Here is a 23,552-nt window from a genome sequence, read left to right as displayed (position 1 = left end):
AACTGGTTTTTGTTTTGAATACTCTTTCAGATTTCACTGGTTACAAGAGTCATGAGGAGGGTTTTAGTCTTCTAAGGAAAAGACAACACCAGTATTAGGTCCCAGCCCCATGGACCTTAAGCTGTGTCCTAAGCCCCAGCAGATGGAACAACGGGGACTGGTTCAGGGTGGCTCATTTCTCACTGACTGACTTAGAACATATTTCCCCCCTTTGTAAGAGGCTCCTTTTTAACAAAGAACAACCTTTAAGGCTATCATTCACAATGAAAGGACCTGAGTGATACATGTGCAACCCAATGGAAAAAATTCGAAACTGAAGAAACAGAAATCCAAATGACTCTTATGTTTCTAACTCTTAAAACATCATATTCCATGGGAAACAGGTATTTCTGTCTACTGTTATAAGACCACAGTCCTTTCTTAAAGAGCAACACTGTATCTGCTGCTATTTTATAAAAAAAAGTTAATGAGACCCAGAGCAAAACAGCTAAGGCAGGGCTCCAGATCTGAAGTTGTACAGCACTGTTGGATGGACTGTGAAGATGTCAGGGCCAGTGACCCATCGATCTGTATGCCAGTTAGCAACAGTGATGAGCTCATCTAAATGAGATTTCCTAAGCATCAGATTAATCGTATTTCTCAAGACCCAATACATGATGACGATGGTGAAATAAGTTTTTAAAAGGCATTTTTTTCCGGGAAAAAAAGTCAGCAAATAACGTTTTATAACAGCTGTAAAGAACTTGAGAGACTCTTTCCATACCTTTAACATCTGGATCATCGATGTGTGGCTCTAGATTTTCTATCATTTCTTCAAGTTCCTTCCTGGTGGCCATAGTGATATTTGAGGAACCTGGTATGGTGACTTCAGGTGTTTCCTCTGGTCTCTCTGGGCTGAGAGTATTCCCACAGCCCTGCTCAAGCTCTACATCTAGGTCTATTTCAGGAAGAGGAGTCCTCCAGAAATGGAAGGAGTTGTACAATTCCTGATCTAAGAGAGCTGAATCTGGTGAGCTGGTGCCACCCTCTGGCCGTAATGCAGATTTGTAGTTAGCAGGCTTTTTATCATTCTCATTACTAGCTGCTTCCTGATGAGATTCTGAGGACAAAGTACAAAGTAAAGAGCTGTCCACTGGGACACTTATGTCACCTGGAGATTTCCCAGATGTTTCAGCACGATCTTCCACCATGTTTTCCAGTTTGACACTGGAATTACTAATACTGGGATCTGAAGAAACATCCTCTGGCCTGATCTGTACATCCTCTGGGACTTCTTGATCTCTGATCCTTTTATTGTGTCATTTGGGGCAGGAAAAAAATGAAAGTATAAAAATAATTACTGAAAAAAACTCAATGAAAGACACTACATACAGTATTTAGACAAGTTCAATATTAAAAATTACAGATTATTCATACAAAATGAGTAGTGTATGTACTGGTAATGCTTCTTTTTCCATCAGTTGTTCTGTGTTCAGAGATGTAAACATCTGTTAAGCATAAGTCTAGATATTAAAGCATTACATGAGTTGGAAAAGCTAACATTGCAGAGCCCCAGAATTCTTAAATACCAGGCTAATTCCAATAATAAAGAAAAATTGTAGGAAGATAAATTCCTACAATGCACTTCAAAAATGATCTGGTTCTTAGGATTATGGTATTGCCACTGCTCCAATGATGTATTGCAAAGCTGAAAATTAAAACCTATTTGCTTTTATTAAAAAAGAAAAGGAAAAAACCTCTATACAGTATTAGGAAAGATCCTTATTTACTATCTCAAAATATTAACATCCAGTTTAGTGTAAATGAAGTTTTTTTTTTTCCTTTCTTTCATACTTTCCAGCTGTACTCCCAAATGTTTTCCCAAGATAGTTATGACTCAATTGATATGGACAGATGGTACAAAGCTCCTAAATTAAAGTCCACTAATAACCACTATCCATTATCTAAACTAAAGCACTGACAGTTAAGTTTTAATGTTTATCCAGTATATTTTGACTCCATTAAATTTAACAAACACGTATTGAGCACCTACTAGGAGCCAGGGAAGGAAACCAGTATTGAGGATCCACATGTGAATGAGGTGCAGGTCTGGGCAAGGAGATTACAATTAGAAGCAAACAGGAGAAACAACCATGTAAGCAAGTAACCACCAGAAAGAGTGTTAAGTACAGAAGTACATACACTGCGCATAGCAGGCAGGATGGAGCGGAAATGAAGAGGCTCAGAGGAAATGACAGAAGCTGTGTTTAGAAGAAACCAGTAAATGTTTATGAGGCTAGGGGAAGAACATGTTTTCAAGGGAGAAAAAGCATACACAAAGGCAGGAATCACACAAGACATATTATAGTACTCCGAAAATAGCCATGAGGTTTTTTTGGTGTTGTTTTGTTGTTGTTGTTTTATGGAGAAGGAAATGTTGGGTGACTAGGGTGAAAAGCTTTGCCAGAACCACTGTATTCCATATCTGACACCTCTGGAATGGATCCTATGGGCTACAGGGAATAATGGAAAAATTAGGAGAATCGCATTTGTAGATGTGTGATTTTTGAGAGAGCATCCTGGAAGCAGTGTAGAAAATGGAGTGGAGGTGAGACAGGAGGCAGGAACTCTGGAATGGCAGTGAGAGCCAGAGAGGACTTGGTGAATGAAGGCAGTACGTCTGGGGCTATGAAGAAGTAAACACATTCAAATGATGACAAGACCAATAGGATCTGTTTACTTGTTGCATGCTGGAGATGGGAAAAAACAGAGAAATCTGGAAAGACTGCCAAATTTCTGGCTAGTGTGATGGAACAGATTCTGGTAGCACCAACTAAAAATGGAAAACACAAGAATGCTGTGATGAGAAGGCTAATGAGTTCCAGTCTGGTCAGTTCCAACCTGGTCTCCAGGTTGAGTGAGGTATCTCGGTTGCATTCTGGGTGGGGACGTCCATGGGAAACCAGTTAGACACCAGGATCAGAGCTCTATCAACTCAGAAGGACGGGTGCAGGGCACAGATGCCCACAAGGCAAGAAAGATGAATGGAAACATGACAGGCATATGGAGTAACAGAGTGAAGGCATTTTTCTTGTGATGCCTTAGAGAAAGAGGTCAGAAGAGATGTAGGAACTGCAGGCACAGGAGATGGATGAACTCACTGATAAAGCAGTGTTCTTCAAAGAAGCAAGAAAGAACGTGAGCTCAAGAACACAGGCCCACAGACTCAATGGGCCAAGACACACTTCCTTCTAAGAAACATGAGGGGCAAGTAAGAATGGGTGTAGGTAAACTTGAAAGTGAGTGTGGGAAAAAATTAAAGGTGCTCCTGTAACAATATGTGCCTTTAAATATACCCAGTAAAAAGCTATTAAACAGGAGGCTTACCAGGACCATGCAAACGGAAGGTGACATTAACACCTGTGGAACATCCCAGTTAAGTAGCTACCACACATGTTCTCATTCAATTATCAACTTCTCTCTGCTAGGCTTTATCTCATGGTCATGTTCACACTGTTTTCAAAGACATGTATTTTTAAAAATACATGATTATTATTTTTAAGATTTTATTTATTCATGAGAGACACAGAGAGAGAGAGGCAGAGACACAGGCAGAGGGAGAAGCAGGCTCCATGCAGAGGGTCTGATAACGGACAGGATGCATGTGAGACAGTTGTGCTACACCTGCAGGAGAGCTGGACCCTGACTTCTTTAATCCTTGTCCCAGAGCAGCCCGACATCACCGTAAACCTGTGAGCCTTTCAAGGCCTTGATGATTCCACATTTACTCCTCATTCATAAGATAAGGGACTGGCTTAGACATCCTTTAAGATTCCTTCCCTCTCTGAAACAGTTTTTTTTAAGATTTTTTTTTTTTTTAACTTTATTCACGAGAGATACAGAGAGAGAGAGGCAGAGACACAGGCAGAGGGAGAAGCAGGCTCCATGCAGGGAGCCCGATGTGGGACTTGATCCCAGGACTTAGGGATCACGCCTTGGGCCAAAGGCGGACCGATGCTCAATTGCTGAGCCACACAGGTGTCCCTCCAAAACAGTTCTTAAGCCTAGTGCTGTTATGCCAAATAAATGTCTTCTACACAAATTACATATTTTCCAACCACATAGTCCTTATTAAAAGACATTTTTTTCTTTTGTTTAAAAAAATTTAGTGGGGTGATTGGGGAAATTTGAATAAAGTCTCCAGATTAGATGAAAGTATTGTATCTGTGTTAATAATATTTTGGTAATTGGACCATGGTTATATATTAATGCCTGCATTCTGAGGAAATACACAGTGTAATATTTATGGTAAAAAGAGTATCATATCTAAAACCTCAAAGAATTCAGAAAAACAAAGCAGTAAAGCAAATATGGTAAAATGTTAACATCTAGAGAATCTGAGGGGCATATGGGATTCTTTGTGCTATTTTTTGCAGTTTTTCTGACATGAAAACTAAATTTAAAAAATTATAGAAACAAGATAATTGTTTGGGGGGAGTGGGAACCAAATGGGTTTAAACTTGTAAGACTTGTGATAAAGTTTTAAAAACCCTGCATTTGAAATACACAAAAAGAACCCAATTAAAAGGCCATTCAAGAAGGCACCTAGATGGGTCAGTGGGTTAAGTGTCCGTCTCTTGATTTTAGCTTAAGTCCTGATCTCAGGGTTGTGAGATGGAGTCCCACACTGGGTGTGGAGCCTGCGTAAGATTCTCTCTCTCCCTTTGCCCCCCCCCCCACCCCCCGCTCTCAAAAAACAACAATAAAGGCCATTCAGGATGCAAAACTATTCCATGGGCCTGAAATTCCTTAATTCCTTGATTGCTATTCTCACTGTGGCATTAAGATTAAATTTTAATATTCTTAGCAAAAAAAAAAAAAAAAGGAATGGCTAAATCATTCTATTTGTCTAATGTTACATTACTAGTCTGTCCAAACTTAAAACTCCTAGTGTATGGTTTTAAAGAGACAAAAAAAAAAAAAATTTCCCTACTATTAAATTCCGGGAAGAAGTACACTACATGAATATAGTTGCTTCAAACTGTCAAAAATATAAATTATCTGAATACTGATTTTTCCCAGAGCTGAGAGCTTGTCAATGCAAGATCGAGCTGCTAAATACCAAAATTCTGAGATTAGCTGTCAGATTTCCAAATGCTATTACACAAGCAAACATTGTTTTGAAAGCTGAGGAGACCTCTGATTCTGCAAAATGAGAGAATCCCCAATTTCCTAAGAGGTGTGGGTCAATAAGACCACCAGGGTAAGCCAGGGATTTCTCTAACAGAACCTGAATTTTCCTTTAGTGTCTGCATAGGTTTCCTATTAATACCCTCTGAGTTCTGCACTAGCAACTCAAGGCCTAGAAAAATAAGTACATGTATTTCATGGAGAAAATGACCTGTGGAACATCTGGTTCAAGAAGCACTATATCCTGAGACAAAAGCAAAGAACATACATCTTTCCAGTACTGTGAATTAACTAAAAGAAGTTTTCACATCAGTGAAATACTTCCAAATTTGTACCAAGAGCAATCAATCTCATTTTCAAAAGTTGCCATTGTGCTAAACTGACAAGAACACTGGCATAAGAGGTGTAGCTACTTAAGGCATCTGAGAGGAAATGATCTCCTTACAATTCATTTATGGTTTATTACGTGCCAACTATGTGTCAGGCCCATTGAAGGTGCTCTAATTTGCAAAAATACAGAACTAGACTGCTACAGCAGATGTACTTGCAGTTTGCTGGACAATACACACAAATACACAATTGAAAAGATACAGATCAGAAAGCAGTGCTCTCATTCCGGCACTATTGACAGCCAAGATGCAAAAGCTCTGAATATCCGAAAAATCTCAGGAAAAGAATTTGGGGGCGTAGTGAGTCTAGAGACAGCAAACACACTGACAATTTACTTTGTCAAACAGGCATGGATGGAACAGAACAGCTTCACAAACAGAAAGCAAAGAGAACCAAAAGAACACAGTGTATTCGGAGAACGATATATAATAGCTGATCAACTAAGAAGAAAAGAGAATGGTTATTTTACATAATTTAAAATTGCAAATTTGAAGATTTAACTCTGCTTCTGGAAGCTCCCTTTATTAACACCTTCCAAGAAGCACTAATAGCCTGATCTAGGGTGAAGAATACAACTGGTATACAAAGTCAGAGGTTTAAAATCAAGTAAAGCTTCAGAAGAGTATTAAGTGATATTAAATGTTTCCAGAATCAGATGAAACTATATAGCAAATAAATAGTAGTGGAAACAGGCTGTCAAAAACTTGTTTACTTTGTAAGATATTTGTTTGAGAGATCTGAATTCTAAGAAAACTGAAGAGGACCTTGAGAACAGGAACCAAGTTCTTTTTTTTTTTTTTTTTTTTTTTTTAGGAACCAAGTTCTTGATTTCTAGCTACAGGAGCTGGTTCATAGTAGGTGCTCAATTAATTTCTGCATAATCAACCAACCAATCTTAAATAACAAGTTTTAAGATAGAACAAAAGCTAGTACAGTATTTAAGAGGGGGTAAACAAACTAATGGTTCTGAGATTAATAGTACATAGGACTATTTTTTTTTTGAAGTTAGGAAATAAAACTACACAAAAGCTTTCACAGTATTTAACACAACTCCCTCCTTGGCCAGAAATGATCTCTTCTCTCTCCTATACCATTAACAGGAGTCAATAAAGTCTAAAAATATGGTGAAAACCCAACGCTACAAAGAGTACTGACTTGACATTAAGACATACTTCATTACAATGGAAGAGGAATTAAGGTTTGTAGGTAAACGAAAACTACCTTTAAATACCTCTTCCAATGACGTCCTACGCTGGCAGTCAGTACAACTATGGCCACGACGGCCACACCAGCTATTTTTGTCAATAAAGTTTTACTGGAACGCAGCCAGGCCATCTGCTTACGTATGATCTGTAGCTGCTTTCATGATGCAAAGGTAGAGCTGAGCAGTCACGGCAGAGCCTGAAAGTCTTTATTAGCTGGCCTTTTACAGAAAGCCTGTCGACCCCTGACCTATACAATTCTCTGTAAATTCATATTTTCACTTACTAGGCTCTCTCCAGATTTAGGTAGTGAACAAGGTATGCTGACTTTAAAAATGAAAGACAGGTAACATTTCCCCCCATCATCATTTTTGTCAAACTCCTTGCAGCAGCTATTTTTCAAAAGAACTGACCAAACTTGCTTGCTAGGAAGACAGTTTAGAGTGATTTTCTTCCTTTACAAAAAACAGTACCTCAGGTTTGTTTGGCTATTCAGCAGGACAGTAGGAGAACGGGCAAAAAGGTAAAACAAGGCAGCAGAGAAGAAAGGAAGAACTGCCAAATCAAAACACCAAGAAAGCAAATATCACAGTATCAAGACCTACAGAAGAAAATGTCCATTAGCATCATGACAAGGGAGGGACAAGACACCATGGTAACTCAAGCATTATAGAAGGGCCTGTTTCAAAAACACGTTTCTAAATTATTTCAAGCGTACACCTGTAAAAGTGCATATTTCCCATGCACTAAGATAGGCTTGGTTTTTTTTCCCCCCCTGAGTATAGAGTATAATAAATTTTAAAAACTTAAACTCAAAATTTTTTATGTTAAAAAAAACCTTAAAAAACAGAGTTGCCTTTTTTATCTTAATAAGTAGTTGCCCTGGTACTAGAGTTGATATTCTAGTTAGTAAGTACATTAATTTGGTGCTAATCATTATAATACTTTCCCCCTCAATTGTCAGATTATAATCATTCTGCAGAGTTCAAGGTCCACAATTAAATTAATTGACTGAAAGGGAAAAACAACAGTAAGAAATGGACTAGATACTGAAACATTCCTAAATTAGGTTTTACCCCTTAAAACACTAAACCCTTTACACTGTATAACCATTACTCATCTAGTCTAAATGTCAATAGATGGTTTACTAGGTAACTGATTTATTAAATAAACTTATTAAAAAATTATCATCATATCCATCATTTTGCACTTTTCTCTATGGACAGATCAAGCTCAGTGTACTACATGCATCTTCATCTTCTCACATAACATGAAACATTTAACAAATGTATTTAAAATATGGCTCTTTAAAGATATTTACTGATTTTTAGAATCAAGAGAAATAGCAAAGTCTCTGAAATGACCATTTATTATAAGATAGAAAAAATGAAAAATATGTCCACAAGCAATAAAGCTGGAAAGTAAAGCTTAAAGAAATCATACCTATTTTTGTCTTCTACTGATGTATCTTCTGAGCTTTTGCTTTCTTCTTTAAAATACTGGCCTGAGCTAGATGGATTAGCAAAAGTAGATATGAAAGGTCCCAGGGACTGAAAAGCTGCTTGGCGAACCTGGAAAGAATAAGAGAGTGGTAATAAAATATAAAAATAAGGGATCATTAACAGTCTACTTTCCATATACCAAAGTATGGTTAAGAGAGTAATAAGGTATTTTCTAAAAAACCTTCCCAGATTCAGAATCGTAAATCATTCTTCTGCTAGGATTTAGCTTCTTTATAAATTTTTTTACTTTTGATTTCTTAAAATCTGAATATTTAAACCACAAAAATATGAATATGAGACCCCATAAAGCATCTGTATAGAATTAAAGGAAATCCCATAGTGTTCTCAAGGAAAACAGAATGAAGAAAACCAAGATTGCCAAACAGAAAATGTAGAGCAATAAAGTCGACAAAATTTGATAAATCCATTTCATGTTTTCTGTTAGGAAAGACTATAATTTGCTTACTACAAGGAAACAAGGTAGGTGTGCCAGAACTATAGATGCACTTATCAGAAATAGAATATTGACTTAAAATGTTTCACAAAAATCTGGATGTACATACTACTGTTACCCATGAATGTCTCAAGTAGAAGAGCTGAAAAAGATGTTACAGAACTTTATTTCATACCGCATTCCTATATTATTTTTGTAATCTTGATTACAAAAAAAATTGGGGGAGGGTGGTTTTACAAAAGGAAGCAGAATGACAGACACCATCTGCAAGAGGCAACTATGATGGGAGAAACTGCAAACCAATGTCTCTAAGAACCTGCCCTTTAGGGGCACCTGGGTGGCTCAGTGGGTGAGTGTCTGCCTTCAGCTCAGGCCATGATCCCGGGGTCCTGGGATCGAATCTTGCATCAGGCTCCCCACAGGGAGCCTGCTTCTCCCTCTGCCTATGTCTTTGCCTCCCTCTGCATCTCTCATGAATTAAAAACAAACAAACAAAAAAAGATCCTACCCTTCTCCGTGATTTAAAATGAAGATTACATGACGTGTAAATTTTGTGAAGACAAATACAGGTGAAGCATGCCTATTATTAATATTTACCTTCTAAGGAAGCAGATACAAAATGATTCAATTGGTTCTTTAAAAGGCTAGAATTATACACATGATAGCAAAAAGAAGTGTATGTGTGAACTTACAGACTTTCTCCTTTATAGTCAATAAATGCTATTGCCATACAAACATAAAAGGTTAACTTTTAAATTTATATGCATGAGTTTACTTTGGATACTGTTAAAATTCTGAGCTTATCTCAAACAGGCATAGGATTTACATATACCTCAAATAACAGATTTAAGGAGTCCTTTATTTTAATATAAACATAATCGCAAATTAACAGGAAATACTGTATATCACTAAACCAAGACAATGATAAAGTTTCAAAATGAAAACATTGAATAAGCTTCATAATCTAACAATCTTGTATATTTTAAACAACATTAAAATCATGCTACAGCTTAACAGTCTTTCCCTCTATGTAGAAGAGTCTGTTTGGAAAATGAACATGATAAGGTCCTGAGATCTATTTCAGGCATGACAGCATAAGGAGTGCCACTGACCCATTGTCCAGTGAAACGGTTGAAAATGGAAAGAAAAACTCCCAAACCCCACCAATGAAAACACCTGGAAATAGTCCTAAGGGCAAATAACAAAAGAGGGAATAAACATTCAATTAAAAAACATTCAATTAAAAAACCTGAGCGTCTGTGGTATTTGAATCAGGGAGGCAGAACCTCTACTCCAAAACACTGTAGCCAGAAACACTGGGCTTCCTCTCTTCTAGCTTCCTGCCAGAGAGCTTTCCATGTGTTTCTCATCCTGCCCCCAGCAACCTGTTGCTTAGTGCAATAGGGGAAGTGGGGAGTACTCCCTTCTTCTGCATAACAACCACTGGTAGAATGGAGGCTCTACTTTGGATGTGGCTCAGAACACCGGGCCCTAAGAATACTCAGAATACAGTCCTGCCCCAGCTTGTAAGGCCAGGATAGATAGGCCAGAAGAACCTAGGGCTGCTGTCCCTCCCACACCCACCAAAATGTGGTCATTCCATGAGGGGATACAGGCATCTAAGCATGCCCAAAACTGTGCCTCCTGGGATGGGAGGGAGTGAGAGTTCATTGACAAATAAGGAAGTAACAGTAACAAGCGTCAGAGAGGGATACCAGTACCCAAATTTGCTGTATTATCTAAAATGACCAGTTTAAAAACAAAACAGAAACAAAACAAAAACTGTAAGGCATGCAAATGAAAAAAGTATGATCCATACACTGGGGAAAAAATTAGGGAACAGAAATTATGTGTGAGAACACTAAGATGTTGGACTTAGAAAGAAACTTTAAAGTGACCATTATAAATTGTTCGTGGAACAAAAGGAAAGCAGAGTAAAGAAGTAAAAGAAGGTGTGAGGACAGTGTCATATAAACAAAGGTTAATGAAGAGACCAGTTGGGAATTCTGGAGTTGCAAAGTACAATAATTGAAATAAAAAACTCACCACATAAACTTATGTAGATCTGAACTGGCAGAAAAAAAGAATTAGTGAACTCGAAGTATATTAATACAGATCAGGCAAAGAACAGAGAAAAAAAGAAAATGAGGAAAAACGAACAGAATCTCAGAAAATGTGGGACTCCACATTTTGGTGCACCAACATATGTGTAACAGGACTACTAGAAAGAAAGAGAGAAAAGACATAGTATTTGAGTAAACAATGGCTACAAATGTCCCAAAATAAAAATAATCTACTCATCATAAAAGCTCAACAATTAGGATAAACTAAAAAGGATCTACAAACACAACAATGCCAAAAGTCAAAAGTAAGAAGAAAATCTTGAAAGCAACAAAAGGAAAGTGATATATCACTTACAAGGGAACGCCAATAAAATAAACACCTGACTTCCCAGCGAAAACAAGAGAGACCAGAAGGCAATAGGGAAAACATATTCCAAGTGCTTGAAGAAATGAAAAAAAAAAAAAAAAAAAAAAGGTTAACCAAGAATCCTATACCCAATAAAGTTATCTTTCAAAAATGAAAGCAAAATAAAGACATATCCAGATAAAGTGAAACAGAATCTGTTGCTACCAGATTTATGTTAAAATAAATGCAAAAGGAAGCTCTTCAGGTTGAAAGCCAGTTACCCTGGATGGTAACTCAAAGAAAGAAGGATGATCTCAAACTGGTAACTTAACCTTCCACCTCAAGACACTGGAAAAAGAAGAGCAAGCTAAACCAAAAGCGAGCAGTGAAAAAACAGAAATACAGAGAAAATAAATGAAACTAAAGCTTTAAACAGATGAACAAAACAGACAAACCTTTAGCAGACTGGCCAAGAAACAGAGACCAGAGTCAAATTACTAGAACCAAAAAGAAGGGACATTACTACTGACATTACAGAAATACCAAGATTATTAAGAAAATACTGAGGATCATACACACCAGCAAACTAGGTAACTTACGTGAAACGAATTCCTAGACAAACTACCAAAACTGACTCAAGAAGAAAAAATCTGAATAACCCTCTAATAAGAGAAGAAATTAGTAAGAAAAATGAAAAACAAAAAACTATACACAAAGTAAAGCGCAAGCTGAGATGGCCATCACTGCTGAATTCTACTAAACATTTAAAAGAGAACACCCAATTCTTCACAAATTCTCCCAAAACAGAGAAGAGGAGGGTGCACTTCCCAACTTGTTTTATGAGGCCATTATTACCCTGTTAACAAAACAAACAAAAAACCATCACAAGGAAGCTATAGACCATTATCTCTTATAAAACTGATATAAAAAACGGCTCAGCAAACTGAGCCCAGGAACATATCAAGATTTATTAAACTATGGCCAAGTGAGACTTACTGAAGGTTAGTTTAACACCTGAAAACCAATATAGCACATCATATCATCAGAATGAAAATGATTTATATTTGTACAGTTTTGTCTAGTTAAAAAAATTAGTATGTAGTTTGCCTGTTGCCTATTCCTAAAAGGATTAACAATAACATACTTCAATAAATTATTTCTTAAATTATGAAATAAAAATGTTTTGTATAAAATGCATTATTTTGCAAAAACAATAATTAGACAAAGCCCTACCCAACGTGAAGGATCACTGATCAAATTAATAAACAGTGCTGACAATTTTGTCCGTCGGATTTCTTGACAAGTCGCACAGGAAACGGCCATGAAGCATTCGGCACATGCCTTCCGGACTCCCCATACGTTATCAGAACAAAGCTGGAAAAACCTGGGCAGCTACACAAGGACAGTGGTTTGTTAGGCAGACAACACGGGTTTCAGTGGTTCATTTTATTTCATTTTCTGCTTTTGCAGTGTTTCAAAATATTAGATTTTCCTATAATAAGTTAGGAGACCTGTTTCATATTAAAACTGAGTAATCTGAAATAAATCACACCTAATTCACAGCACTGTTGACTGTGGAAAAGCTGAAACAACAAACACAGCTTAAAGGTTATACAAAAGCTTGTACCTAAACTGTTTTGTGTAATGAATGGTTTCAGAAACTCCAAGTATGTTAACTTGTACAGGAAGCATGTATACCCTTGTACTAACCATTTAAAAACAAACTACAGACTTAATTTGTCACTAGAATACTTGAGAGTTGCGACAAAATGACAGATTTCTTTGAATAAGAATTGAGTTAACAGAAATGGAACAGGTAAAAATACATCAATGGTTCTTATATATCACATATCTGCATTTTTAACAAAAACTATCATCAAAACACAATTCAAGTGCTCAGATTATAGAAATTTAAACTCTCAAACTCAAAGTCATATTATCTTTCTAGTTTACATTCATGGGATTGTGTTAATAAAATCTGGGGGTAAATGTATGCATTTTCAGGTTCATGTGTTACTTTGTAACGTACTGCTTACTCCTTTATTGCTGCAATACTTACCAACATTTCCTCAGTAGCTTGCTGGCCAACTACACTGCAAATATCTCCAAAATTGGCAGCACAGACCTGAAACAAAAGCATCACTGACATTTCAAAATGGTACATACACAGTGCTTTTCAAATAAATCTTTTAAGTTTCACATATCAATAACCACTAAAATTATGTATTTTGAAACAAAATACCCAAAGAATACCTTTCTAACATGAAACATTCTGCAATCACAGCACATCTCACAAAACCTCGGGAGGATAAGACGCTCTGTAATGTCCTTCCCAACCATGGGAGCCATTTTACACATGATCTAAAATGGGTAAGAACAAAAAACACACTGAAAACATCTTCAAACTAAGACTTTTCCAGTTAAGTTTGCTAACTTATTAAAAGTATATACTTTTAAAATAAAATATATTTTATTTTATAAAATAAACGAAATATAAAAGAGGATATGGTATCATTTTATTGCATACATCACAAAAACATTCATCTTATTTATCCAAGTTGAAGACAAAAATAGGTATTACTACCAATAAAATCAATAATTACTAAATTTACAATAAAACCCAGAGAAAATCTGAAAAATTTCGTTCCTGACTATAGTTTTAATCTTATTAATCATTTTGCCTGATAACTTTAAAAGCAAACCACTCTATATTTTCCCAGTAAGAAAATAAATGGTCACTGTTCAAACAGAAAGATTATCCACAAGAAGAATTTGGATTTAGAACATTTGTACTGCTAAGGAAAGACTCTCTAGAGGCAGTCCTTACCTTGCAAAGTACCATATTAACAGAAAGTCGTGCATAAGAGAACTGTGTCCCTTGGTTCCAAGGAATGCAAGGACACAGTTCCAACACACACAGTTTCGGGTAACACAGCCCCAGGCAAATGAGGATGAACTATGTTTGAAAACTGGACCAATGCTATTAAAATAAATTCCCCACCCCACCCCACAGTTAGTATAGAAAGAAATCTGATAGTCTGTTATTATTACACCTACTTCTAGCCCATACGAACATGATTAGAAGTAAAAGGAATAGAGATTGCAAAGAAAGAAAGCTCTTCATATAGTTCATGTTTACATAGAAAATCCCAAGGAATCTACAAAGAAGCCACGAGAAAATATGTGAGCTTAGGAAGTTTGCAGAACCTAAGTCAGAATACAAAAATCAAATGTTTTTCTATACATTAGCAATGAAATAAAAACACTTAAACAGTATCATTCACAATAATGTTAAGAAATATAGTTCAACAAAATATCTATGTGTTCTGTCTACTGAAAACTACAAAACACTGATGAGATACATAGAAGATCTAAGTAAATGGTGAGATCTACCATACTCATGGATTGCTAAGGTGGGAGACTATCCCCACACTGATCTATAGATTCCACACAATCTCTCAAAATTCCAGCATCCTCAGAACTGGAGATAACATCTGTATCTCCCAAATCCCAAAGCCAGTTTTGTTTTTTCACTCCATACAGTTTCTAAGCATTTTCAAATCATAAAGATCCAATGTTACATACTGTATCACTGATCTAACATAATTAAACTTATCAGAATGAATTATTTCCAAGATAGAAAATTACTAGGAGGCCAGGGAGTGCATAACATGATCAAATAAACCAACTGTAAAAGAATCATGGGTTTCATACTAGTGATATATATCTATATATGCGCCATTATTTTAGGGTTTTTATTTAAAGTAATCTCTACACAAAACATGGGGCTTGAACCCACAACTCTTAAGAGTTGCATGCACCATCAACCGAGCCAGCCAGGCACCCCTATTTTAGGTTTAACTAGTAAACTCTCACTATCCAAAGAGATTTTTTTTTTTTTAAGATTTTTTTATTTATTTACTCATGAGAGACCCAGAGAGAGAGGCAGAGACATAGCTAGAGGGAGAAGCAGGCTCCATGCAGGAAGCCCAATGTGGGATTCAATCCCAGGAACAGGATCACGCCCTGGGCCAAAGGCAGATGCTCAGCCACTGAGCCACCCAGGCATCCCTCCAAAGAGAGTTGAATAGATTTTTAGATGGATTATACCTTTGTTATGTACATAATGATTAAATATGCATGTTTTTCTTATAATCACAATTTATATCACATATATAGCACTATAAAATTATGTGCCTGACTATCCTTCCTTCAAAGACCATATTGTCAAGGGCAGGAGCTATATTTTTTTTCCTGTGCTTACACAGTGCCTAGAAAAGTGTTCACCAGTAACTAGATTCTCACAAATGTTTCTTCACCCAATACAGCGTTTTTTGTTTTAACTGCACTGATTTCTCCTATCTTCTTTTTCCATAGTAATGAATTTACAGTTCCTTGTTATTCTCTTGATACCTATCTTGCTTTCTCAGAGTCTGGTGAAAGAGCCATCAGATTCACAGGTGTGAAGCATAATATGGGGCCCAGAGAACACAGACCTTTTTTTTTTGTATGCCTACATCCTTTTCTAGCCCTTTCTAATGATTTGTGGTTACTTTCATAGCTGATATATGTAAAACTCCGTAGCATATAATACAATATTTGAGCATCTCCTATTTGTCAATATAGTGACTAATTTTCACCTAAATAGAAAAAGCGCCTTCTACTTACAGCCACTGCTTCTGTTTTCACATCATCGTTGCTATCTGGGGCAGTTAGCTCTATGAGGATGGGGCATACTTTGGTCTCCACATCAAATCGCTCAATTAACTCCTGTTCCAGGAGAGCCAGCAAAGCTGCCTGACTTGTTTTCCTTACCTAGGGGAAAAAAAATCAGCAGTATAAACACAGTACATACACGATATAACAAAAATCTATCACTTGATTTTCACAAAATTGAAGACTTTCATCTCAACTTAAAGGGATTCATAACTGGCAAAACCTCGCAAATAAAAACTTGTTGCTATTTTCTCCAGCTATTGCAAAGACATAATGGTAAACTAGGATACGACAAATGAAATGAAACAGAAAAGCCATCCTTGTGGGACTAGGCAGCTCAGTCGGTTGAGCATCCAACTCTTGATTCCAGCTCAGGTGTCAATCTAAGGGTCTGGAATCAAACCCTGAGTTGAGCTCCCACTCAGTGAGGAGTCTGCTTCTCTCCCTCTGCCCATGCCCCCCACCCCTACCCCTGCTCATATGCTCTCACACATGCAGAAGAAGAGCCATCCTTGTGAAAGATGACTCACAAATTAGCAAATTTTCTGAGGGACACCCATAAGGGTACCACATAAGAATGCAGCTATTGGACAGTATCTTATAACACCATTAAGGAGACTTCCAAGATTTGCCAGACTCTCATATATCTTGTCTAAGACACATGGCCATTTTGAAAAACAGAATAATGAAGTTGAAGAGGAAAAAACACTCAAATGAGACCACCTAGAGTAGGCCATTCTGCATACACAGTACCATCTAAATTTCCATTAAGAACATGCAAATGGCACTCTTACCTGATTATTCTGATCTGCGAGATATCTAACCACAATAGGCAGTAAGTATTTGGAAAAAGCATATGGGATTGAAGGCCGGTTTTCTTGACAAAACAATGCAATATGAGGCACCTGTTCCATCAGTTCTGCTCTCACGGTTGGTTCTATTGAAATAATAAAAATGTGAGCAAATGCATTCTACCATACTAACAAAATCTTTGCCTGGAGTTAAGACTATATAGGAAAGCTTTGGACTTCCATCTTTGACATAAAAAGGACTTACAAAATGTTCTCTAACTCTAGGATCCTTTTCACAATCATATGCAGGTCAATCCCATGAGTAAAAGACCCTATTCTCATCCCAGACTTCTACTTCCTACTATGTACCAACTATACAATCATTTCCTATTAGGACCAAATTTATCCATCACCTACACTGTGTCATAACTGTTAATTGGGGTTAAATATCCAATATTCACATCAATAAAACATCTATTATCTATGAACTATCTAAAAGCCTCCTAGGTCAAGCCATAAAAAAAAAAAAAAAAAATTGGCTCCTAATCTAATCAACAAATGGAGATTAGATTTAAACAGTTAAATTTCACTAAGACTAAAATGGAAGTGACCATTTAAGTAGCCCAAAAGAGTCTTTAACAAAAAAACCTGAAAAGACTCAATATGTACAGCAAGTTTAAGTGTGACAAATATAGCATCTCCAATCTCTGAGTTTCAAAAGGATGAACTAAGAGTAATGGCAGGAGAATTACCTAGTTATGTGACCAAAAAAGATAATTCCTATATTGCACATCATACGTGAATTCTAAGTGCATTAAAGTTCCACATTTTTTTTTAAAGATCAAAAGCACATTAAAAGACAACATTAAAAAAGAATATTTTATCTTGAGGTGAGAAGCCCTTCCAAGGCAAACAAAACCCCAAAACCAACTATCAGACCAACTAATTCCACTTTATAAAGCCTCCATTATAGACCATAGGTACCAGATAAAGGCAAACCAGCCTAGGAGAAAATACATGTATACAGAAAATACATGTATATTGAAGTATTAATGACTAATTATACAAAGAACCCACTGTTCAAATGAACACAAGAAAGAAAATAAGAATATGAATGCGCAATTCACAGAAGAGATGCAAGTGATGCAAAACACATACAGACATGATGGATTATCAATACAAGTGATTTCATCAGACCTAATTAGAAGTTAATACCTATGCATGATTATATTATTAAAGTTACTTTAAGGTAAATATGTATGCATGGGTCCAGAGGAACTTTAGATTTCAACAAACAGAAATTAATGAAACTATTAGCAGAAAATGTACTAGCATTTTACAAACCTAAGAATCTTATCAACAAACCAATCAATATTTGAGATTTCTATTACATGGCTCTATCATCTGAAATTAGATAGTAATTGAACAAAACAGTGCTTCTGTTTTGGAAAATAAAAATGTAATTCATTAAAAAAAAAAAAAAAAAAAAAAGACCTAGGCTTCTCCTTTTCCTCACTGACCCTGAATATGCTAACACTGACTTAATAATATGTATTTTTGAAGCAAAAGAAGGATACAAGTTACAGTTCTGGTTAAGGATGAAATTGGTAACTTTTCTTTCTTCAAGCCCCAGTCAGGCAAATAGACCAATGAACAAAACAGTGTCAAGAAGTGAACCCACTCTGAGTCATTTGGGAGGGATCTCAGAGCTACCACGATGGCTGAGGGGAATGGAGCAAGAAAAGGCAATAGAACCTAATGTCTCTAACGTGGTGGGCTGGGCTGATCACGACTACTGAAAAACAGTTGTAAAGTTAATGCATATAATCCATTCTCCTAAGCAAACAAGGGGCTTAGAATCTTTACGTCTTTCCTCTGCCTTAACCTTACTGACTTTTTTGGTCACATAACTTCCTCTAAAGTTGTTATATATATACACACACACACACACATATATATATATAGTCATATATATATATTTTTAGGATTTTATATAGCAAGTGCTTATTTAGATTCACCACTAATTTGCTTAAGTTTTTCCCTCCTTCATCAGTACATCTTTCATCCAACTCTTTCCTGGTTCAATTTTTAATATCTATACAGTTACACATCAATAATATGATAAGCTTCCGAAGTATAAAGAAGCTAGACACAAAAGGATATCTTCAGTATGATTCCATAAAAAGTTCAGAGGGGCAAACTAATCCATATACTTAGTGGTCCAAACATGGATTACCTTGGGGAAGAAGAACAGGACAGAAATGAGCAGGTGCCCTGAGATGGTTTCTAGGATGCAGGTTCTATTTTTTGATCTGAGTTCTAATTTCATGGGCCTTTATTTTTGCTTTACTTCATGGAGCTGAAAATTTATAGTCTGTATACTTTTTGCAGTTAGTTTTATGCAATATTAAAGTAGCAAAGTTCCCCAGCAAGAGTTCCTGTTGCCCATCTATATCATGTCTATCACTACAAGTTAGCCTGTACTGGTACATGTAACTGTTCTAAATCACAAAACACGCTCTAGCTGGCACAGTATAAACCTTTACAATCTGGACCTCAACCACCTTATTGAACAGCCTCATTATTTTAAACTGCAGACACACTAAACCACACATTGATCAAATGGGCCACTACCTTGAACTCCTTAAGACTCCAAACTGGTCTTTTCTTCTGAGTATGCTCCTTCCCTTCTCTGTACCTCATCATTCTATTAAAGTCAACTCAATTCACTAACTTTCTAAAGCCAGCACCAATCCTCTCCGTTATAATTTATTGTTTATAAGTTAGTTGTGTTCATTAAACTGTTAATTTGATGACAAGAATTCTTATTCACCTTAGTAACTGCTCTAGCATTTATTCTAGACTCTGGCATAGGACTGTGCACTGTATTATGTTCACTGAATGAACAAAAAATATAAATGTCAATAGAGATATTTATCATGAACTCAAAGACTTGAGAATATATTTTAAAAAATACAGAAAAAAACAAAAATAAAAAAATAAATAAAAATAAAAAAAATACAGTTGACGCTTGAACAACTAGGGGGCTGGGGCACTGAATCCTCCCTGTGCAGTAAAAAATCCACATATAACTTCTGACTCTCCAAGAACCTGACTACTTATAGCCTACTGTTGACTGGAAGCCTTATCAATAACAAGCAGTTGATTAACATGTATTTTTTATACATTTATACTAATGTACTCATAAAAAAAAAAAAATCTGTATGAATGGACCTGCACAGTTCAAACCCATGTTGTTCAAGGGTCAACTATATATACACATATGTATTTATAAAAACAAGCACTATCAGTGACAAACAGGTAAAGGAAAATAAATTCCTCCCTAAAGAATATCTATTCTACTAAGAAAGCAATAGCCACAATGCAAAAAATAAGTAAAAATTATAATTGATGAGATTCTCCTAAAACCATTCTGAAACAAGGATACACATGAGCAAGTACATACACAGAATGTTGTAAATAGACAGATTTGTAAGTTTACAAATTTTTTTCTACCCTATAGGAAAATAAAAAATACTTAAGGCTATGTAAATAGTAAAATATATTCCCATAAAACAAATTGCTCACCCAAAGATGAGCCCATCTAAAAACTTAAAAATGAAACTGCTGACATGCAAAAAGTTTGTTAGGCAGTGAAAAATAACACATTTTAATAAAGAGATAATGGGCTTAAGAAAAAAATATATTTATTTTTAATTGTTTCTAAAATAAAAAATAAAGATATGCATATGACTTAAGATTAAAATGGGATGCCTGGGTAGCTCAGTGGTTGAGTGTCTGCCTTCAGCTCAGGGAGTGATCCCAAGGTCCTGGGATTGAGTCCCACATTATGCTCCCTGCAGGGAGCCTGCTTCTCCCTCTGCCTCTCTCTGTCTCTCATGAATAAATAAATAAAATCTTAAAAAAAAAAAGATTTTATGAATCTATGAATTCATGAGAGACAGAGAGAGAGGGAGAAAGAGAAGAGAGAGAGGCAGGCAGAGACACAGGCAGAGGGAGAAACAGGCTCCATGCAGGGAGCCTGACGTGGGACTCGATCCCAGGTCTCCAGGATCACACCCTGAGCTGAAGGCGGCGCTAAACCACTGGGCCACCAGGGCTGCCCTAAATAAAATCTTTTCCTAAAAAAAATCAGGTTAAAATGTTAAGTTTTATGTTATGCATATCTTGCCCCAATAAAAATATTTTTAAAAAACTTAACCATATTCCAAGCCTCAAGTCAAGTTTATCTCTTTCTTGAGCAAACCCTCCTGTCTTAGCTTTGGAGATAAAACGTTTTAGTTTTACCATGACTGAGTCACATTTTTCAGAAGTGAGAGAGCAGAGGAAAAGAAAGCATTTTATATTTGTCTAAAAAAAAACTTAAAGCCTACTCTACCCCTTTTAAATTTATTCAAAATCATTTCTAAGTTTTTAGTAATCCTATAATATCAACATATATGCTGCAAAAACAATTTTTAGATTTTTCTGATGAGAAATTTCTAAAATTAAACAGACCAACTACAAAATATAGCTCTTAGAAAGTTATTTTCTTCTTCCTGATGTGTTTGGTCATTTACTTAGGAAATCTTTTTAAAAAGTCTCATATCACACTAAGTTTTTCATTCATTTTTAAAACCTCAAATTTGGTAAAAGAAACCTTTCTCTGCATAAACATACCTGAATCATCAGCTAATCTGCTAATTCTTTCCAGAACAGCAATGCAATCTCTTTCATCATCACAGACTTCCCTCAACGTGTCCAGCAAAGTCCGGGCCACCATTTGTCTAACAGAAGAAGAAAAGGATCTGGTGTTTAGTGGCATTAATAAGTGATATTTAGAATTACAAAGAATTCCAAATAATTCCAAATTATGTAGATTTAGAATCTACATAATTTTAAGGAATTTTAAAATATATTTTATAATATATACTAAGTCACTAATTTCCTAAGTGACAAATGCCAGTATGAATTTTATTGTAATAAGAATATTTACCAAATTATTTTTCGTCTTTAGCTGATGTGACAAATTTCTAAGGTCACTGAAAATTCTATAAAATTTCCAACAGTTATCTTCAATTATCAAATAGGAAAATACACACATTCTCCATTATATAAAATATTACCTTCATGCATTTTTACTAAATGATATATACATCTATATTCAAAAAATTTAAGACTTTCAGATTTCCCAGAAATCTCTGGTACAGGTATTCTGAGGACCACAGCTGGAGAAACAATGCATTCAGAGGAGTGTCTCTCCATCCCCTTGAACATTACCTGGCACACAGTAGGTATATAACATTATCTGTTGAAAGAATAATATACTCCTCTCAGTAATCACCTTACACAAATAACAAAATTCTACCTATCAGCAAAAGTAATGCTTTTTTTTTTTGTTTTTTTTTGTTTTTTTTGCCAAGAAGCAAAGAGTGAGCTCCACATGCTTATTAAGATCATGAGTAAACAATTATAAAAAAGGTTTCGGCTGTGATTATTAACAAAACATGTTGACTGAGACTGCACGTTACTACCACTTTTAAACTAGAAAACTGTATTTTCCCTACTGAAATTAATGTAATAATCCTTCCACTTCCACAATGAAACGAATATGCACATACCTGTTAAATACGTTCTCACTTGCAGCATACTTGTCCAATCTCCCCAGTGGCGTCAACATTTCATCTTGTGAGACAAAGTCCAGGGCTGAAGGTATAATAATCACATCAGACTCTGAGCTGTAGTCATCCACACCAACTATCAGAGACATCAGAAATACTCCTTATAATACTTTGAAACTAAAAAGTACCCCTTGCCTGTCTGAAGCAGCATAAGTAAAATTGCCTTTAATGTTTCTGGAGGGGCAAAGCAGAACACAAGAGACTCTTACATCAATTCTGAAGCCATGAATAACTGAAAGATTCTCCTCTCCTTTTTCTATAGGCATTCTAGTTCTCTCTAGAAACACAGGGGTCAGAGGCTACAGAAAATCAGCATGGGGTGATCACTGACAACTTACACGTTCAATGAGAACACTAACAACTTGTAAATAAAATGTCAAACACTGATAAAGTAAATTCTGCAATGCAGTCAGAAAACCTCACACTATAAGCAAAAGAACAAACATAAGAATTACAGCAGGCTTCTCATCAGAGACAATACAAGCCAGGAAATAGAACAATCTTTAAAGTACTAAAAGAAAAAAAAAAAAAACAATGTCAACTTACAACTCTATACCCAGTAAACATCTTTATAAAGTATTTCTGAAGTTCATATCTTTCAAATACAAAGGTAAAATAGACCTTTTCAGACACGCAAAAGCTGTCAGACATCATCACCAGCAAAACTGCACTATAAGAAATATTAAAGTCCTTCAAGCAAAAAGAAAATTATACCAATTGGAAATCTAGATCTATACAAAGGAATGAAGAACACCAGAAATGGTAAATATGTGGGTAAATACAAAAGACTTTTCTTATTTAAAAATCTCTTAGATAACTGATTAAGGTAAAAATATGTACTTCAAAAAAAAAAAAAAAGATAAAAAATGTACTGTGGGGACTGTTAACTAGAGTGAACACACTGCTGGTTACCAGAGGGGAGCTGGGTGGGGGGAATGGGTGAAATAGGTAATGGAGATTAAGGAGTACAGTAGTTGTGATGAGCACCAGATGTTGTATGGAAGTGCTGAATCACTATGTTGTACACCTGAAACTAATTACACTGTATGCTAACTAGAATTTAAATAAACACTTTAACAAATGTACTTTGGGTTTATGTAGAATATATAACTATAATAACACAAAGGCAGGAAAAGGGTAAAGTACAAAGTTCTTACACCATATGTGAAGAGAGACATACTATTTGAAGGCAGACTGTATCAAGATGTATAATAATTGTAATCTCTACAGTAGCTATT

General features: G+C 35.9%; 1 protein-coding gene across 6 annotated transcripts in view; it reads right to left on the bottom strand.

Moving 5' to 3' along the window:
* PPP4R1 (protein phosphatase 4 regulatory subunit 1) overlaps positions 1-23,552 on the bottom strand; it is a 61,302-nt gene that overhangs the window by 18,603 nt on the left and 19,147 nt on the right. For 3 of the 6 annotated variants that reach the window (XM_077899960.1, XM_077899963.1, XM_077899962.1), the window contains 9 exons: positions 22,255-22,390; positions 21,314-21,420; positions 16,637-16,779; positions 15,795-15,941; positions 13,380-13,487; positions 13,186-13,251; positions 12,360-12,518; positions 8,205-8,332; positions 764-1,287 (listed from right to left, as the gene is read on the bottom strand). In XM_077899960.1, coding sequence (XP_077756086.1) covers positions 764-1,287; positions 8,205-8,332; positions 12,360-12,518; positions 13,186-13,251; positions 13,380-13,487; positions 15,795-15,941; positions 16,637-16,779; positions 21,314-21,420; positions 22,255-22,390 — 1,518 coding nt within the window. The remainder of the gene's footprint in view (positions 1-763; positions 1,288-8,204; positions 8,333-12,359; positions 12,519-13,185; positions 13,252-13,379; positions 13,488-15,794; positions 15,942-16,636; positions 16,780-21,313; positions 21,421-22,254; positions 22,391-23,552) is intronic. The other 3 variants (XM_077899961.1, XM_077899964.1, XM_077899965.1) reach the window with 1 other exon arrangement.

This window comes from Canis aureus, chromosome 6, assembly GCF_053574225.1.
Source record: "Canis aureus isolate CA01 chromosome 6, VMU_Caureus_v.1.0, whole genome shotgun sequence".
NCBI lineage: Eukaryota > Metazoa > Chordata > Mammalia > Carnivora > Canidae > Canis > Canis aureus.
The sequence above is the reverse complement of the archived record's forward strand: the minus strand, read 5'-3'. Positions and strand labels throughout refer to the sequence as shown.